Source organism: Gymnogyps californianus, chromosome 13 (genome assembly GCF_018139145.2).
Source record: "Gymnogyps californianus isolate 813 chromosome 13, ASM1813914v2, whole genome shotgun sequence".
NCBI classification, from domain to species: Eukaryota; Metazoa; Chordata; class Aves; order Accipitriformes; family Cathartidae; genus Gymnogyps; species Gymnogyps californianus.
Window position 1 is genome coordinate 10685667 of NC_059483.1, and position 20200 is coordinate 10705866.

General features: G+C 35.0%; 1 protein-coding gene across 3 annotated transcripts in view; it reads left to right on the top strand.

Moving 5' to 3' along the window:
- CFAP20DC (CFAP20 domain containing) overlaps nt 1–19636 on the top strand; it is an 89759-nt gene extending 70123 nt beyond the window's left edge. For 2 of the 3 annotated variants that reach the window (XM_050904946.1, XM_050904945.1), the window contains exons 16-17: nt 13686–13777; nt 19236–19636. In XM_050904946.1, coding sequence (XP_050760903.1) covers nt 13686–13777; nt 19236–19348 — 205 coding nt within the window. In that variant the 3' untranslated portion in view covers nt 19349–19636. The remainder of the gene's footprint in view (nt 1–13685; nt 13778–19235) is intronic. The other variant, XM_050904947.1, reaches the window with a different exon arrangement.
- The last annotated feature ends 564 nt before the right edge of the window (nt 19637–20200 follow it).

A 20200-nucleotide genomic window follows, 5' to 3' on the forward strand; every position in this document is an offset into this window, starting at 1 on the left:
ATTACGACTTAGTTCTTATGCTGTTTTAATCCAGTACACACAGTAGACTTAAATTTCTCTAGAAATCATTTTCGAGAAATGCAGGCAAAGTATTCGTAAAATACCTGACTTGCAAGTGCCTCATAAATTCAGTAGCCCTTGTGAACTGCCAGAAAAGCATTGGGTTGTAAATACAGAAGATGACAAAATTATGAGGTCAGTTTGCATCATGATATGAAAACTGGAGATGATGTGACTTGAATACCATTATTCACATCATTACCTTTCATTTATAATGGAAAACTCTGTAATGTTTTTCACAGAGGGTGTGTGCCTAAATGAGAGGGAGATAAAATTAATTGTGATCCTATAACTTAGTTCCTAAACTGTTTTTAAAGCCAATTTTAACAAGTAATGTATGAGCAACTGGAAAATGTCTAAATCTTTGTAAGCCTACTGTAGCTATGTAGGGGAACACACAGAATATTTGAAAAATGGGTAAATCCTCTGTACATGAGTGGGTATAAATGCCATGGCATGAAGACAGTTACGTGATGCACTTACTGAAACAACAAATAATTTGTTGTAAAGAGTGATAAAGAATTTGACAGGTCTCAAGTAACTTTAAAAAGTGTAGTAGTGATATTTTCTGGGAAATGAAGAGAGAGCAATGTGGAAGCTATTGCCCAGTAAATGTAGCTTCTGTCCATAATAAGATAAAAGAACAAGCCAGGAAAGAAAGCACCTGTGAAGATAATGGAAATGCAGTCAATAAAAAGACCCAGCTAGACTCATTTTCCATTGGTTCCACTGGGTAAAGGTCATAAGTCTGCCAAGAATATTGCTACTGCAATACAAATCACCTCCACATCATGCTGCTTTGCAAGGCGTAGAACCAGATAATGAAAGGAGACAGGCTGACTGCAGAGGCTACAGAGCCAGATGAGCAAGATGATGTGCAGCCAGATGAGCAAGATGTGCAGTGTTTCAAGCCTTAGCTATGCGCTTCCCGCTGGCTGATGTGCTGTGTGGTCCTAGCTGAACTTCAGAATTGCTCTCTCCTCTCCAAACAGGAAGCTGTAACTATCTATGTTACTTCTTCCTCCAGTGAAGGGACTGGAAATTGCTATGTACCCTGCATCTACTTAGCAAGCATTTGTCCTCCAAAGTGTTTGTGTGCCATAGAAGGTTTGGAAGTTCATTAAAGGAAATGCTGAAAGAAAATAAATATTCTAGAGGAATTTCAGCCATACAGAACTGCAAAATGTAGAGCTGCTCTCTGAAAAAGGTCACTTGAGTCTAATTTTATGAACAGATTTTCTGAACTTCTACAGATGCTCTCCAGAAAATTTATTTCTGATAAAAGCTGATTTTTCTATCTTTGAGAGAGGGTTTTTTTATAAGTTGAAACCTATCTTTATAAGCATTGCCTCACTAGATCATCTCTTGACATCTTACTTAACTCTTCCCAAGCTACCAAATAAAATTTGTTCCTCTGAAGTTCAAACAGCTGTTCCCCAGAAACTGCACTAAAGTAGGACACAAATATTTCAGTATTTCATTGGGTATCCTTTCACAAGAACTAAGTTTTACTTAAGTGATTTCATACAAAATGTACACAGCCAAATTTTCAGTTAAATTTTACCCAGACATTTAACTCTACATGTTAAAAAAAAAAAAAAAAAAAGTATTCCCATAGTGAATTGTGGGCACAGAGATTTGATGTTTGCCTGATTTGGACTGTAGCCAAGAATATAAGATCTGCACATAAAACACAGGCATCATTTTGTGAGAAAGTCTGTTGATCAGTGGTCTCAAACTAAAGAATGAGTGACCAAGCTGTTTTTCATTCACAAATGAAAATAATTGTTAAACTGAAGTTTAATTTGTTGTCCCTATTAGTGGCTGGCAGGTTTCATATGTTAACAGCTCTAAAATCAACAGCCTTCCCAAACTACTCTATATATGTGGGGCTGACAGCTTTTCCAGGGGAGGTTGGAACCTGCAGGACTTAACTAGTGTATCAGTCAATGAAAATCATCTTTTGAAGTATTGTCTGTGCCTCTGCTGTGGGCTTGGTCAGGGTTACCTGCACTGAATTACCAGGAGTAAATAGAACTGTACTCCCTTGTTAGCTCCACCTCTGTCTCCTCTGTGCTGCTGGAAGCTCACGCTTGCCAGGCTGGTATGTGAAAGTGTGCGTATGCATCAGTATATAGCGTAGCCTACCCATTCAGCCCTATGTGTTGGCGTTCACCCCACCTGAGGGATGATCATGACCCAATGTGGGGACAGGAGGGGAGTCTTAAGCCTCCTTGCTGATACTGAGAGTCCATCTGTAGCTGATGATGTTGATTGTCAGCCCCAAAATTCCAGCAATAATCTGAAGAAGCGATGAGATGTCATTTTATCAGGCTCCCATCTACCCTTTCCAGCGTCTTACTCTTCTCCATGACCCTCTGACCTGCATCCATGGAGATTATTATCTCCTTAAGTTTTGCTATGAAAAGTGAGTGTTACAGTTGCTCTGAAGTGGTAGGATTTAGGACCATCCTCAAGCCAGTCCAGTAGCTAACTTGTAAAATAAGCTGGATTTATCTGCTCTGTACATGCAAGTCAGTTGCTTCTTCAATGGGATTTTTTGTGTTTAAGTTAGATTCCATCAGTGGGTTTGTTGTGAGTAAAAAAGAAACCTCTTAAAAGTAAGTAGCATATGAGGTCCCTAAAATTTTAAGGAAAACCAATGATATTATGAAGTGTTTGCTAAAATTGCTAAATGGAAATATGATGCAATTCAGGCCAGCATTTTGTCTAGATTTATGTTTTATCTATAAAAAGTGTCATCACTGTACTGCGGTTTAAGTCCTTTGTAGCTTTGCCACTTGTGGATGTAATATAAAGTTCCTTGTATCTATAATTGTCTGATAAGGGCCTGCGGTCTTTGACAAATGATTAATAGTCACTGACCTCACTTCACATGAGCTTGGTACGGGCTGACTAAAGCAAACTGTCTTGTCATTGTAACCTACATGTGTTACATTAGACTGATCAGGATGTCATTATTCTTCTTTCCTCTACAATCCAAAAAAACCCACCAAAACAAAACCAACCCAAAAAAAGCTAATAACATTTTCTTCCCTTTTTTGGTAAAGGTATCTCTCCAATTATGATAAATGTTATACATTTGAGATTTATCATCACAAAAGAAATGTTTCATCGATGTGGAGATTAACATATTTGAGGAGGACAATAACTATAAACTTTTCAGAAAAAGTTGTAGGTTTTACCTTAAGAAAAAAAAGCGCAGAACCCATATCCTTAATTACTACTTTATCAAACAATGTGATTTTTCTTATTTTTGTAATGATATGCATGCACACTATTTCAGATAATGAATCAGGGTAAACATGTTCCTTTAACTAAATACATTTTTAACTTCTTTTCAGACTTGATTATTGGTAAAATTCTGGTTTATTAGTTAAATATAATGAACACCTCTTTCTGTGCGTAACTCTGACCACTCTATTGATTTTAGGAAGTAAATTAGTTCTTTCACTTTCTTTAAAAGTTTCTGCTAGAGAAGTCTTTTTTTAGAACCTGTTGTTGCCATAAATGTTGCCATAAATATTGCCATTATCATGGCACCTGAAATTTGCATAATATCAATGATTCCAGCACAAAACCACATCCACTGCGAACTCTCAAGTATTAAAAGTATGTTCAGCTTTGAGACTACCATTCAAGTACTCTCATCCCTCCCAGATGAAAACTAAACATTCCAATAGCTGATGCATATGTTGTTATACCATTGAGAGATTCAGTAAGATTAAACTCACCTACAAAATGGTGCAGTAAAAGAAGGATTGTAGCTATAACATTTATTTGCACTACACCAGAACTTCCCCAACATGTGTGCTGTGAAATTCAGACACAAAAGGTCTTTGTCTCCCCTATTTCCAAGCAAAGGCTTAAATAGCAGAATAACTTGAAGTTAAGAAGCACATTTAAAGACTGAGTTTTGCAAACAAAGAAGCATATTTATTTTTATGATTCATTACAAGATCAAAGTCATACAACTCCATTACTTCTGCAAAACAGACAATATTACATTATGAAGTATTATAAAATTACACAACAGTTGTCAAAATAAGTGAACAAGAACAATGTATCACAAAATGTACTTTGGTTTTTCATTGTACTTGTTCAGTTACTTTACTCATCCACAAAATAGAGTAATTTGCAATAGGTCTCCCAGTCGTTAATCTGAATTAGCGAAGTTCTGTTACATTTGTCAGGCTATAATATGCATGAAAAAGAACACGACAAAAGAAGAAAATGGCCCAGGAAACATCTAATTGAAAAGGTTAAATTTTTTAATCATGATGGTAAAAAGCTTAGCTGCAGAAAGGTTGTTGAGAACCAAGTGGCTAACACGTAAAAGCTTGTTAAAATAATCCAAAAATGGCTTTCCCTTGTAGGGGAATCTGAGAACATGAAAACGTGTCAGCATATACACTAAGGGTTTGAATATAAAACATGGCAAATGCTTTCAAACGTGCTATTGCATCTATGTTAATATAAGGTAGTTTATCTCTTTTTTTTTTTTTTTCGTAGCTTCAGGACTTGCTGAAAATATTTTTTATTGGTTCCACCCTTTTTCTGAATATTCCTGGGCCATTCAAAGGGAGCTGTCTGACCATGCTTATATGTAGAGATGGAGAATAGGCAGTAAAAGATTTTACATGCCTCTAAGATCTCTTAGATTGAAAGGAAGAGATAGGTGTTATCTTGTAACAAGTCCAGGATTCCCTGTTCGTAGAGTGTTGCAATCTCTCCTTCAGTACTCAGTTAAACTGTTGCTATGGCCCTTTGCCAGTGTGTCGTCTTCCAGGGGGTCTCCAGTGTCTGCGGATGACAAGACACTTCGGTCCAGCCGCAAGCCAGCATCTAAGGTCTGAGTCCAGCTTCTGGCAACTCTTAGAGCCTTGGGATTTTAGGGTAGTTCACAGGGCAGGCAAGCTTCCAAATAGGTTTGTACCAGTTGTATTGTTCCCTTTTCTGGAGAGAAAAAGCTCACTGCCACTAATCAGCCCCCCCATCTATGGAAATATATATTTATTCCTCCATCCTCCTTCTGAACTGGAAGCTTATTTAAATACAGACAAATCAGGCTCCTTGACTGACATCCCATATGCATACAACATTTTCTTACAGAGCAGAACTTGTCTGGGTTTCCAAGGGCACAAATGCCCACACCTCCCTTTCCCACTATTCCAGTATCATTTGTGCAAGTGTGTTGTTTTTGATTCCTTTATGTTATTTTACATTTGTTGTTGACAAAACTTGATGTTTTTGAAGAATTAAACTGAGGTAGCATACTTCTTACTTTGTGGTGATGATTAAGTTTCCGACTTCATGCTGTACCATTCATTGCATTAATATACTAAAAGGTCAGAGTTTTCTTTCATACTTTTTTTTTTTTTACTTTTCTGAAAAAGAAAGGTAGTTTTCTCAGACTAGGAACATTCAACAGCATCACCTTTAACAAGTTTGATAATATTAAAGTTAGTGCTCTGTTGAGTCATGTCTCTCCATTGATTTTTAAAAGCCCTCTGGCTCCATGTCATCCATTAGAAGTTAAATGGGATGCAGTCTACATCCAGGATGCACAGAACAGTAAGATGCTGTTGGTGGCTGGCTGTGGAGAAAAGGAATTACTTTAATTGCAACAAGACTCGTTAGGTACTAGATTCAGGTGTTTCCTGAACTGGTGCAATATTAAAATATAATTTTAAAAATGAATAGTTTATTTAATTGTTAAAAATCGGTAAAAAAGGAAGCACACCCCACCTAACGACACTTCATTAAATGTGAAAATCCATTTGATTCACTGATCAATGAGTATCTGATGTAGTTATTAGAATTTACTTGCTTAAGATTAGATTAACATGAAGGAATTTTAGCACACCTTTGCAAATTCCTTACTTCCAGTTTATACAGCTGGTCTTCTGATAAACAAATCAAAACTAGCAAAGAAGAAAGGGCTAGTATTTTACTTAAATTAGATGATAAAACACTGGTTTTCTCTACTAGTGTCATTTATATTGCTAGTAAATATCGAGACTATAATCTAGCCAGCAAGCTAACATGGTGATGAACTAGAGGTTTAGTCTTTAAGTAAATTCCAATGTTACTGTCATTTAACGGAAGCTATGATAGAAGTTTCATGTATTTAACTACAAAACATTGACCAAATAGCACAATATATCAATTACTAAGCTGTTAAACCTCCAAATTCAAGTCATTCATATTTTTAGACTGATGTAGATGACTGTGTATGTTTTTAATAACCTGCACAAATTTATCATTTGAACTTTGATAATGAAAGAAAAATGGGATAGCATTAACAGGTCAAACTTCCAGCTAATACGAGTCAGTATGATTATACTGTACACACTTGTAATAGCACCTGACACTATCTAAATATCGTGTTTAATAAGTAGAATTCACATCTCCTTTGTTATCCTTGAATCTAATCTAGCACCTGTAAGCCAGTTCATTTACAGATTTAAGACTTTAAGAGCAGATCCAAGTCTTCCATGCACAGTTGCACTTGTACTTTTTATGATCTCTTTTTTAGTTACTAATTCATTGAAAATTAAATAGTTTTTAAGGAGGTCTCTTTGCCTCCATTGAAAGTATGGTATTTGGCAGGCTGGACTTGCTGAAGTGGTTTGGAGGAAGGAAAAAGATACTCTGTAAAAATGCTTGTGATTTTCTAAATCTTAGTGCTAGCAAAAAAAGAAAGTTCCAGTAAGGCATACAGTAAATGAAGATATTATGTGTTAAGGATGGAATGAATCTGTCACTTTGACGGATTGTGAGGCAAAGAACATATTAACAGATTACTCATAGTCAGAATGCAGCTCACTGTGAAAAATGTGCAGGAAATGGTAAGTGTTGGTTTGTGCTGATTTAATGATATTTTGAAACTACAGTAACACTCCAGGAGAATAATACAATGTAGCTCATGGCTTGCATTTTTTTAATCATCAATGTATTGCCAGATTGCCCTTAAATACTTTTTAAAATAGAGCTTTCAATTCATGCAAAGTCATATGGAGATGTATATTTATGTTATTTTTCAAGATTTTTATTAAAATGTGCATTTAAAAATCCTTGATTTGTATGTATAAGTATACTCTATATTCTTTTGATAGTATATCTTCTTCTTCTGTACACTCTCTCAGTTTTCCATTTTAAAGATACTGTTTTTCCTACGTGGAGCTAAGTAGCACTGAACAGTTATTGATGTATAAACTAACATTGAATGTTTCTTCATTTACAGCATATTCATGTAAAAACTAAAAATGTTCAAAAATTGAAATTGTTTAAAGCATTTTAGATGCAATAATGGACAACTTAAGGCTCACATGACTTCACAGTTATTACAGACATATGTAGTGGCAGGACCTGAAATTTTATTTCAACATTTTTTCAAATAATATGATTGCATTTTGTACATAACACAAACAAATGTAATTATTATTAGCCTACGTAAGTCCTTGCTTCACTACTGAAACTATTATTGAAGGGTTTATTTCTATGGAAATACTTCTATTAAAAAAAAAAAAAACCTCCCATTATGCATACATCATTAATATATTACAAAGCAGAACCCAAATAGCTGTGTATAGGTAATCTGATTTTAAGTTAATGAAGTTACACATATTCATGAAGTTCAGCAGATATGTAAATAATTGAAAATTCAGATCTGCTGATCTCGAGGAGCCTAACAAGTAATGCATGCTCCAAAAAAGATGTAGCAGGGAATAGGTGAGGGGTCTTATAAAGCTAGGTGACTTTTTATTGATTTATCTAAGAACTGAGTTAGTCTCTAACAACTTTTCTTAAATAGATATAATTAAAAATCCAAACAAGTGAGAAAAATAGGTCTTCATCTTAGCTGAATTGAATATTTAGGCTACACTGAACCATACTTTTGATATGAGCTGGCACTTTGCATTCAGTGGATCATGGTAAGGTATTACTTATTCACTTTGAGCATTTGCAGCAGAATTTGCTTCATGTGGTATTAAATATTACTAATACCAATAATATATAATACCAATACTAATAATAATAGATGTATGTGCTGAGATTTTAGTTGAAGATGTCAAGAATTGGTCCTTTTTTCCTTAAAATGTTTTTATACTCTTGATTCATACATTGGCATTCTATGGCCCTCCACAGAGTTAGTCAAATTATCCATTGTAAAAAATAATTCAGCAAATGTGCTTATTATCACTCAGGCACAAGCCAGTTCTCCTCTCGTATTCATAAAGATTTACTAAGTAGTTTATGCAGTTAAATATATTCTTTTGTGTTCTTTATTGATTGTACTCTTCAGATGCTTAATAGTATCATTAAGAACACGTCAAATTGACAGACAAAACTGATGTTGTTTTTTCATTCCCTGATTCGATATATTGTAGCCCTTGCCTTGCATTTTTTAGGTATGCTGCCAGGCTGACCAAATAATTTGAATATTCCTTTTAATTCCTGTATAGATTGTTGGACAAAACCATACTAAAACTTTGAAGCATTTTAATTTTGTTAATAATGTGGATTAAATGATCCCATTGATTTAAGTAATACAAATTAGATCTGATCCAAAAGAAATGCAATAAAGTATGCTATCTCAATTTGCAGCAATGTTAAAAATCTTTGTACTAAGTGATTTGCCATTTTCTCAGTCCAGCCAGTAGGACAGACTAAAATGCAAAAATATCTGTAAAAAATCAAAGTATCAAAAGTGTTTATTAAGATTTAAATCAAAACTCTCTGATTCTTCAGATTTCTGTTGATGGTAATGATTTTGATACATTGTCATTGATAAGTGCTACTTAATAAAGCATCACTAATTTTCTCAACAGATTTTACTGATGGATGCCATTTTCTGCAAAATTTAACATACTGTCATAAAACTGAAAACGATGTTCATAAGTCCAAAAGATTTTTTTGCTTTCCGTAACAGTTCAGCTGTCGTGATATTTTAATATATGACGATTATTTTCTGAAAGTATTTTTTTAAGAAAAGACCATAATATAACAAGATTATGTAACATTTTTAATTCTATTTTGGTATGGGGTGCATGATACTTTGAATGTGTGTGGAAGCTATTCTGAGCCTTCATACAATGCAACTCACAATGTCAAAAGACAATACTTAGCATTCCACATTGTTATCAGGAAAACTCTAGATAGTTTATTGCACGTTGATTGTATTGATTACAGCTGGAGGCATTGATAGCATAAATAGAGTGTCTTTAATTAGTCAGAATGTGTGATTAGCTTTTCTATTTTAAGGAGATAAACTAGCTTCTTAAAGAAGTTCCCCAAAAAAATATTCTTTATTCAGTCAGAATAAAAACACAATAAATGGGAACACAGGCCACAGTCTGCATTTCTCAGAATATTGCCGGTTGTTTCCACACTGGGCTCTACTTTTAGGCAAGGTCTACAAATTTTTCAGGTTGGTTTTTTTGGTTGTTTTTTTTTTAAGTTAACTCATACACACTGTCTGACACACACACATGCTTTAGTTGCTTCCTAAAAGCAACTGCAGATTTCATTACGGAAAAGTCTGTCTTGACTGCTAGACTACAGCATCTATCAGAATTACCACTGTAAACCCACTTTTCAGAAGTTTATCAAGCAACAGCCAGTATTTACTCTCTAATGCAATTTGGCCAAGAAGATTTCAGCACACATGAGATTTTTTAAAAATTTTTTTTCCAAGATCTTAGGAAAAGTTGATTTAGACATTGCTGACTTGTGGAAGTAATAAACCAGTTTTTAATATATATTGTGTAAAATGCTTCAACCTTAAAAGTAATATTAAGTCAACGATGAATCCCTAATGCTGTAGTGTTTTGATTACTTGTCTTGGTGGGAAGGGTTTGAATAGCAAAACTTTAGTTTTTCTGGGACATTGAGAGAAAAAAACATGAACTGAATCTAGACTGTCTTAATAGGAAATATTAAACTTGCCAACACATCTCTGTTGCCTCTATCATAAATAAAAACTCCTTTGCCTCCCTGTAGAACCATCAAAATCTCTAGATCTTACACTTGCACCTCCTAGAGAAAATAATAATTCATCTACTGAACCAGATGCATTGAAATAAATATAAAGATGAAACTGAACAACTCCTTTACATGAAAATTGACTCCAATTAATGAAGGACAAAATCAAAGACAAAATCATCCAGCTACTCACAAATCATTCCATCTCTGATTTCTCAGACTTGATTTTTCAGGAAGACCTTCCAGAGATGAGACTTCAAACTAAAATTCATAAATTTCCTGAGTAATAAGAACTAGTCATTTAACAGAAATACTGGTTTAATGACACATGAATACCTCACTCCCTTGATGTTCTCTAAATGAATTGTCTCTTTCTTTTCATTGGAGGTAATTGCCTTATTATCTTTTTTTCCTTCTTACTAACATCCTCTCTGCTTTCCAGGTACCAACTATTTTCTTTAGAAATTCTCCGATACATATTTTTTATGAAAAACACGTATCTTGAAACTCTTCTGTTTTGTGCCAGACCTGTAGAACTGCATAGGTACTCTAAAGCTTCTTTACTTTTCTAACTACATTTGCTGGTCTGACTGAGATGATTCTCTTCAGAAGCAAGAACTGTCTTTCCTCTGTCCTTGCACCACTTTTGCTTCAGCAGTCTTCCTAGCAGAAATATTCTAATTCTTGTCTGGATCTCAAACATCACTGTCTTTTAAAAAACCTGTAGTGAATTTGGAAGAAAGGGTAGCTTGGGAAGCAAAGATGTAGATTAGCACTAATAGTTCTCCCTTACCTTCTCTAAAGTTGCCACAGTTTCTCCAACAGATTGCCTTTGCTGACATTGTGTTTCAGTGCAATTGTAGAGAATCGAGTAAGTGGTAATGCTTTGTGCTCTCTGACCACATCCCATGAGCAGGGTCAGATTCTAGTGTTAGGCTTATGTTGGCTGATTCTGAGGCACCACACACGCAAGTGGCAGAAATGGAAAATACGCTCTACCATGCCACTGGATATCACAGCATGCATTTAACTGTTATTCTTAAAAACTTTTGAAGCTTTGGTGTAAAGAAAGAGTCTTTGGCTGTATTCAGGGAATGCAAATATGGTGAGCAACGACAGAGCGAGCTAATAATGAGATGTCTAGGCAAGCATATTGCTGGGTGGATTAGTTGTACCAGTTCTCACTGGCATTAGCTGAACAGCATAAAAGGATTGGTTGTGAAGTTGGCCATATATGTGAAAATAATATGATGGTGTAAAAAAATTTTGAAGTATGTTTTTTGTATATTGAAATGATGGAAAATTCAATATCTCTTCCTTTAAATCTGCTAAACTACTTGCTGGATTTCTACACCAGCAGTTCTGTTTCCTGAGGCAGAAAATTAGTTTTTTCCATTCTGACTGCAAACAGATAGGTCGTTGTCCCCTGATTCACCCCAGATTATGCGTACATGCCAACAGGACATGATGTGGAATCAATAACAAGTCCAGAAGTAGCAGAAAAACTAACAAAAAACCAATTGGCATATTTTAGCAATTATAACACATGACTGAGCCTTGCCAGATTTCTCTGTCAGTAGCAAATCTTACATGAGATCATCAAGGCTTTTCAGAAAGTAGAAGTACATTACCTGTTTACTTGGTGTTGGACAATTGAGTTGAGACAATTGCAGTTGGGCAATGTAAAGAAATCTGTCAAGCTTTGGAAAAATTCATCCCTTCTAGAGAAAGCCATGGATGTTGAAGTTACCTCTACAGCTCTGGCTAATCTCCCTGGCCCCTAGCACAAGTTTGCATGCATAATGTTTTTGTGCCAGCTGTTGGAACAGCTATGGCCAGACATAAGTTGAATCAACCCCAAACCAAGTTTAATTTACTCTGTAGAGCAGCACTGTTCCCATCAGCATGAAGCAAACGTAAGGGAATTTAAAAACCCCTTTCCCTTCCATTCCCCTTGCCTTGCAGTGAAATCGGTTGGTCAAAAAGGATGGATCTGGTTCTATTAAAATGAGATGATTTACTGAGGTCCCTTGAATTCTGTGTTCAAGTGTTAACTTGCAATTATTTACTCTAGTTAATGGTTATATGGAAGCTTTAATGTGTTATAGCTCTTTACTGTTGAAAAGGAGAGATGGGAACTTCAGGAAGCATACGCTATGCACAGTGTACAGTGATTAGTTTCATATATGAAAAGAATTACAAGACGTGGTCACCTGCACAAGGAATGTCTTAACTTTGTGACTTAGATGTGTCCTTCCAGGGCTATCTTTCTCTGATTGGTGGTATAATATGAGTGACTTTTTCAGTGAAAAAATCTGCAGTTCAGTTTGCAATAAAAAGCAGTAACAGTACCAATAAAAACAACTGTTCTGTTTTCCTTTCTTTGAGCTGTAACAATCAAAGACAGTGTATCATAAAGTGGTGTATGTGAAATGAACATTGAACTTTGCATGAATGTATGATAACGTGAAAATCATTTTTAAAAGCTATCACAAAGTAGTGTTCAGGAGAGATGTAAATTGCGTATTAAATTGGATAGGTGAAGAAGGTCCGTACTCCGTCCTCTGTGATAACGATCTCATTGAAATTTTTTTCTTTACAGAAGCAAAACAGATATGTGACAGCTGTGATGAGAAGAGTCCTCTGTATAGTCTTGCCAGTAGCTAAAATCATGTTATGCTCAATAACAATTTTTTTATTTATAACTTATAACATTTTATAACAATAAAAAATGTTATAAACAATTGTTTATAATGTATTTACCTAACAAAGCTTTTTTCCAATATCAACAATAGTATCAACAATAACATCCTGACTCAATCCAATGTTTCCTTCTTAAAAACGCTAGAAAACTGTTAGTATATTATTCTTAGCTCTGATCACTAATTCCATCCCTTTATTGAAAAATTTTAAAGTTAAATTAAACTGGAAAGATTCAATTATTTAATAAAAATCAGCTGTCCCACAGTTCATGACCACTGAGTTGGTATCACACTGTTAGCGGCATCCATTTCATGTCTAAGCTCAGCTCTAACTCACCAACCAGCCGGACTGTGAATGATATACCACTTGCTATGTCACCCTATTACAGGGGGCTCCAAGCAGTGCCAAGTCAGTGGTAACCAAATACATCTCTTGTGATTGTCTTTAAGCCTTTTTCCTTAGAGAGGGTAAGGATTTTTAATCAAATTGACCCCTCAGTCTCTCATCAAACACAGGTTGTTCATCCCCAGTCTTTATTTCTCATAAAAAAACTCTCGTGAGTCCCGTAAACTTTCAAAGTATAGCTCTGTGGATTATAGATCACACCTCATGTACACCTTTTGCTGAGAGCGCAATACCAGCTGAAATCTGCAAAGCAAACCTGACTTAAAACACAGATTTTAGTGTGAACAGAACAGGTGAAAAGGCTAAGGAAGGAAGGAAGCCTTAACATTTAAGAATTGTATTAACTGTAAAGTTTCTTTTTGTAATAATAAAATCCAGCTTGATTTTGTTTCATCACACTCGACAACCTGCAATTTCCTTTGAAATTCTTTTTTATCATCAAAAGAATTAGAACAAATAGGAACACAAACTGTGCTTTTATGAATGATATTTTGGTTTCTGTTTTTCAGGGACTGGTTGAACATGTTCAGTCCCCCCATCATTCCTGGAAGCCAACAACTGGAAGAGCACACTAAATCTTCAACAAATCAGAGTATTCCAGGTAGGAATTTATGAAGACAATGAAAAGGACCTGGGTAGATAGATATTTCTAAATGCTGTTTCTGTAGTGCTGGTGCTGCCTTTTCTTAGTTTTCTATACTGCTACATTTTGGTTCCAAGTTCTGTTATTTATTATTCTCAGCTCAAGCTAGCAGAGTTTTCCATGCAGTATTATTCGCCTCTGATAGAAGAATAACTTATGCAGTTGCAGTTTCCTAATGTTCTGGCTTGATACAGATTAACTCATAAAAAATGCATCTTATTTGTTTAAAATAAGGAATTTATGCTAGTGGGGATGGCAAACCTATCAAAGAAAGAACGCAAAGACCAAACATTCTAATTCAGAAGCACGGTTACACTTACGTAAGTGATACTTCTCTTCTGAAGAAAAATTTCAGATTTAGCCTTAAATGAAATCTCAGTGTGATTTCCTGAGTAAAGACTGTTGTCACTACCTAAAACGTTAGAGGTTTTTGTTTATTAATCGTGTTTGCTTAGAGAATGGCAAAGAACTTAGCTGAAACTGGAAAGTCAGCAACAATAGAATAAAACAAATACCTTGTTTTCTTCAAATGCCCTTTTTTCTTATCAGTTGTCTTAGGAAACAGGGTAGATATCTACATTTTTCTTCAAGTCTGGGGAATTCAATGTGAACTCTCATAAATCTGACCTATGTATTTTGGCTGCCCGAGGGATGAAGATGTCTCAGTGATTTACTGTCTAAAATAGATTATGCCCCTCAAATTGGAAATGTTTTCATAGATGTATATTTGTAATTGTTTATGACAGCAGAATAGAATTTTGCTGTCAGGAAGGCACCTTGCTTTGAAGAATCAAATAATATGTTTTATTAAGGGTCCTAAGTAGGCCAAAGAGAATTGGACAGTAATCCTTGAGTTGAAGGCATGTTGGATATAAATTTGTGATAGGTCTCTGAGAATTTTTCTATGTTAGTATTATGAAATCCAAGGCTTGCTGCAGTAAAGCTAGAATTTCTGTAAATTTTAAAAATTGTAGTATTATCTTTAAAAAGCTTTAAAAAGAAGTATACTTGGGAATTTGTTGGATTTCTTCTGTTATTCACAGTAGAATTTCCAAACTGTTTTGTGAATTGTTCCTAAACTCATTTTCCTTTATGCTGAAATATTTTACATCATGTGTCTGTGATTGCACATTTGGAGAACAGAAAATCTCTATATGCCATAGCTTTTTATTTTGGCGTTTTATTTTTGTGCCTTTATTCAATCAAATTAAATTCTGACTCATGTATAAGTATGATATTTGTAATTTTGATAACTTCACACAGAAACTTTTCTGTCTCCAAATACTCCACAAAACCTGCCACAGTGATGAAGTGATCAAGCTTCATTTCCCCAAGAAGTTGGAGAAAATAAGAGAGAACAACAAAGCCGTTCCATGACCTTCCCTCCCCAAACAGGACAGTTTGGACTTTTTCTGAACTACTAGACACCCTTCCCTATTAAAGTAGCAGAGAAGAAGCAGAGTCATAGTAGCAGCTGTGGGTAGGGGAGGCCTGATTGGCAAAGTAAGGGGGTACCTCTACAATATACAGCATCTTCAAGCAACTCCAAGCCTCCCTTTCTGATTGTGTACAGTCCTTGGAAAATAAAGTCCTTGCACTATATTGAGAGAAAACTCATATGGTTTTGCTCTCATAAAAGATATAGTTAAGTGAAACACAGATCTTTGGACGTAATATGGTGATGTGTGAAAATGCAGTGCTGTGTAGTACATGCCTATCAGATTAGATTGTACCCATCAAACATTAGAATCTGTGTGTTCTCCTAGATATCTTGGTTTAAAAAAATCTTGATGGACCATGGTAACTAGATGGTTTGGAGTATCATTTTTGAAAGGGATGCTAAACAGGTCGTGTCCTGTGATATATCTCTAGCACTTTGGAAAAAACTTTTTTCTTAATCACTTCACGTGAGGTTAGTTATTTGTGTGACAAAAGAACTGTTTTATTACTGACAATTAAGTACCAGATCTGATCAACAAACTGAATGCTCAAATTCGTTCCAGAAAATTCTGCTGCCCTACTCGCTTTTTTTTTTAAATATCACATTAGAAAATGAGTTATTTCTCATGTTGGGAAGTGACTTAAGTGTCACAAGATTATTTTTGTGTGTGTGTGCAGTTTTCCAGTATTCCAAGTATCACAGGATAACAAAAGCATATTATCAGTACTGAAAATCTGCAGTCAGTCATAATGTATTTAAGATATTAATTTTATCTAAAAGTATCCTTAAAGAAAAATAGATGGTATAGCATTAGTATATTTATAAAGATTTTTTAATTCTTACATTTAGAAAAAAATCTTTAAGTTGGGGCATAACTTTGGGGAAAAAAAGTGATTCATTTCTAAGAAAGCATTTTACTCTGTCGTTCCTTTCTTAACATTTGCACCATCCATAGTACATAGTTAAATAGGGAGATGTAATGAGAAGTAGTCTTCTATTCAACAGGTTTCACAAGACAATCAAGAGGAAAATTTAGACTCATAAATATGATAAATTTCCATAGATTTTTCCCTTATTGGGCATTGATATTGCTGATTTATAGACAATTTCATTTATCTTGACATAACTAGTCATACAAGAAAGTTTCCATAGTAAGCGACAGAGGCAGAGTCATAAATTCTCTGGAACTTACTTTATTGTATCTTGTTACCTGTCTTAAGATAGTGCTCTAGGAACCACAGCACTGAGTAGTCTTCTTTCTTGGACTACAGCTGTTGACGGTAGTCAGTATGGTAACCCTGCAGTATGTAGTTACAGTATAGGTTTGAGCACTGTAGTTCAATGTTCAAGGATCATATCAGAGAAGATATTAGCAGTGTTCTTTTCAGCATCCCTTCTGCTGACAGCTGATCCAGTCCAGTTGACTTATATCACGGTCAGAACATGATCCATGTATCTTAAAGTGAGATTTGCTACAAGCCATTTTCTAATATTAAAACCTAGAATACAGTGAAAATACGTTTCTGTGAAGAGGGAAACTATTTATTTTAGTTCTCCAGACTGTGGTGACTATGTAAACAGTGTTAACATAATCCAAATAACAACACAGTTATTTGTACATTTATTTCAGAGTTCAGAAAAAGCTGCTACATGCCTCCTCCATTCTTTGTTATCTGGGTTTTTATCCGGGTTTAGAGATCTTGAGCAAAAGCCTTTCTCCATAAAAACAATAGCTCCCCTGATTTCAGTGGGGCAGCATTTCGTTTAATATGACAGGTATTCAGAGGTACTAACTATCTTCAGCCTTCTTTCAGCTCAGAACTAAAAAATACTCATCCCTCTATAATGTATATCACAGACTTCAGTTTTCATTTAAAATCAAGTTATTTTCTAGCCTAAAATACTGTTTAATTTTATACTGATTTAAGAACAGAAGCTTTGATTTTGCTTTCACTATGATATTCAATTTAAACTGCCAAGAGGTTTTTTCATGCAATCCTGAGCAGCTTCAACTCCAAAAGTGTGGATGGTGGCAGCAGAAACAGCTGTGATTTGGCCATGGACACTTCATTCCTACGTATGGTCAGATTGCACACAATATACCATTTGAAAGTAGAAAGATGCCTTCTAACACAACTGTTACACGTTAGTTGAGTCTTGTAGAGGAAAGTCACTTAATTTAATTAGTACTTCTTTTTAGGAAGTAGAACAACAGAAGTGAGGTTTTCATATGGTTTTTTAATCTGTTCAAAACTGAATACTCCATGCTGCCATTGGAAATCTGTTGCAACATCTAGAAATGCCTTAAAATGCATTTGCAGATATTGTGAGATGCTAGAAGAAAGAAGCCTAGCTTTAGAAACAAGATACATCTAGAAAACTAAGTTCTCTTCTTGTTCACATGAAAATACATGCAGGGAATTATTGCTATAAAGGTATAAATCCAGCTAGTCCTGGATGCAATCTAATTCTGATTTGGTATGAATTCAAGGCATACAGGGAAAGAGGTATACCCCTGATGAGTCTGAAGAATTTCTTATTCCTAAATCAAACCAGGGAGTATGTTGAGAGGCCAGTTCCAAGGTAAAGAGGGAAGGAGATTTAAGCTTAGAGAAGAAAAGAAAATAATTTTGAAGAGAAGCATAGGCAGGGAAAAGCAAAATAATAAAAGGAAGAATTCAGTGGAAATAACATGGTTTCAGGTGAAAATGTAAGGCCATGTGAGGGAATGAGGCATGAATAATACCATTTGCTTGTGTACTATGATCTGAAGTGTAGAAAAAAGACGCTCAGTTCTACGCCTTCTTTCTGCACTGAATAATTTTTCCCAAGAGCTATCCAAACAAAGCATCTCAGTTAACCTCATTGAGCTTACCAGGCCTGATGAAGTACCCACAGCAGGGAGGGCAACAATTAGCTTTACCTTTTTACCTTTGGTTACAGTAAAAGACAGTTTCTTTCTGATGGCATGTTACTGCTACTGAGGAAACAAAAATGAAATCTCTTCCGAAAAGATAAAGTGCACACTTCTTCTGTATGCATTAAATGCACCAACCTACTTTCTGGTCTCTAGATAATGTAACCTATATATCGTTGTGTGATCCTGGCTGTAAATATTCTGAGCATTGTGGAACTGCTGCTGTTAGCATAACAGGCCATTACTTACTATGACGTGTTAGGGCATACAAGGCATTCAGTTTGTATTAGCAGTCTGAGAATGAGATGAACATTTATGATGAAATTCAAGATACAGATTGCGTTCAACTGTGTATTATTTCCTATCAAAAAGCTATAGATCATATAACTTAGATTTAGCTTATATGAAGGACAGACAGGTTTAGAAAAGGAGCTACAATATATAAAGCATCTGTAATAGAAGTCTGTATGGCTTTATCAGTGTATTTTAGGCTAAGGATTCATTTCTGTTACCTGAAAGCATTCTTGCATTTTACATAACTGTAGACAACCTAGATTTAAAATTTTTATTGTCTGAAAGAATCTTATTTCCTCTCTGATATTGAAAGCTCTTTTATACAGATATACCTATACTGGACATTTAGGTGACATACTGGATACCAGACATTTAAATTCTTTCATACTTACAGGCCTTAAGTACGCACTTACTGTCTTTGTTTGTGCTAAAACATTATTGTTTAAGAAAGTCATTGAGAAAAATCGCTTAGGAATACTTTGATCCACTGTCAATAAAGGTACTTCTGGTGAACTGCTCCATTGGACTTTGTAAAGTCCAGTTGTTAAGCAAACTCTGACTGACATCATTTCACCTCAACTAAATACAAGTGTTCAGAAATATAATAAAAATGTGAGTTGCTGTTATCTTGAAGGTAACAATTCAGAAGTCAAAAGGTTATACACTTTAAAGAAAAATTCTGTCACATCTGACAGAAGGGTATTTCCATGTTATTGTTTAAGTGAGTAAGAGTGATTTATTCTTATTTTTCCCACTTGACACAGGTGAAGATGACCTCAATGCTGAAGAAGATGAGGAAGTTTTGACTCTTTTGTATGATCCATGTCTGAACTGTTACTTTGATCCAAATTCTGGAAAGTACTATGAATTGGCATAGTCAGATCACAAGAGGATATCATTTTGTATTCAGAGTAGGTTTGTCTTTTAACTGTTTGTAAAGTGTGAATGAGCTGTGTAATTTATCATGTAACTTAAAACTTGAATTAACCAATAGTTTTGCAAACAAATGAATATATTTTGTAAATAGTGTCTTATTTTTATAGTTTGTATTAAGTTGTAATGCATTGGAAAATCACATAACATAAAAGTTCCTTGTGACTAAGACATTTATTTGTTAGTCTAATTTATTTCCAATATTCAAAGGTTCTATATGGAAACAAATGAAGTTGAGTCAAGAAAGTTTGTGGTGTTTATCTGTAAATTATTGTTTTATTCAAACAAACAAAAAAAAATTCATTACTGGCTTACTGTGTATTTTTAATTGGTTCCGAGCTATCTTATTCTTTGTACTCTAAGATATACAGTGTGTGGTTCAAAGGCCTCCATTTCATAAGCTCACTCCCTCTCTTTAGTCATCAGAGAAAGCAGTATTTTTCTCATCTTCAGGAAATTCTCTACTGTTGCATACTACAGTAATGGGGTGATGTCAGAGCTGTAGGGTGGTACAGTGTGTACAGTGCGGTGCACTTGAAGGTGTGTGCGTGGGCAGTTTATAAATGTAGACCACAACAGGGTAAATATGGCAGGCTCTGAGAGTACCAGCTACTGTCTACTTTAGTGATGTAATTTAACATAGGACTGAAGAGCAGTAGGAGTGATTGCTTCAACACTCAAAAATTGGAGCCTTGTTTCATGTAAGGCAAGAAAGTGTGTATATGATTCATATGGGAAGCTGTGCTCAGAGTGCAGGTCTTACATGTTTGTATTAATTTTTCCGTTACACCTTGCA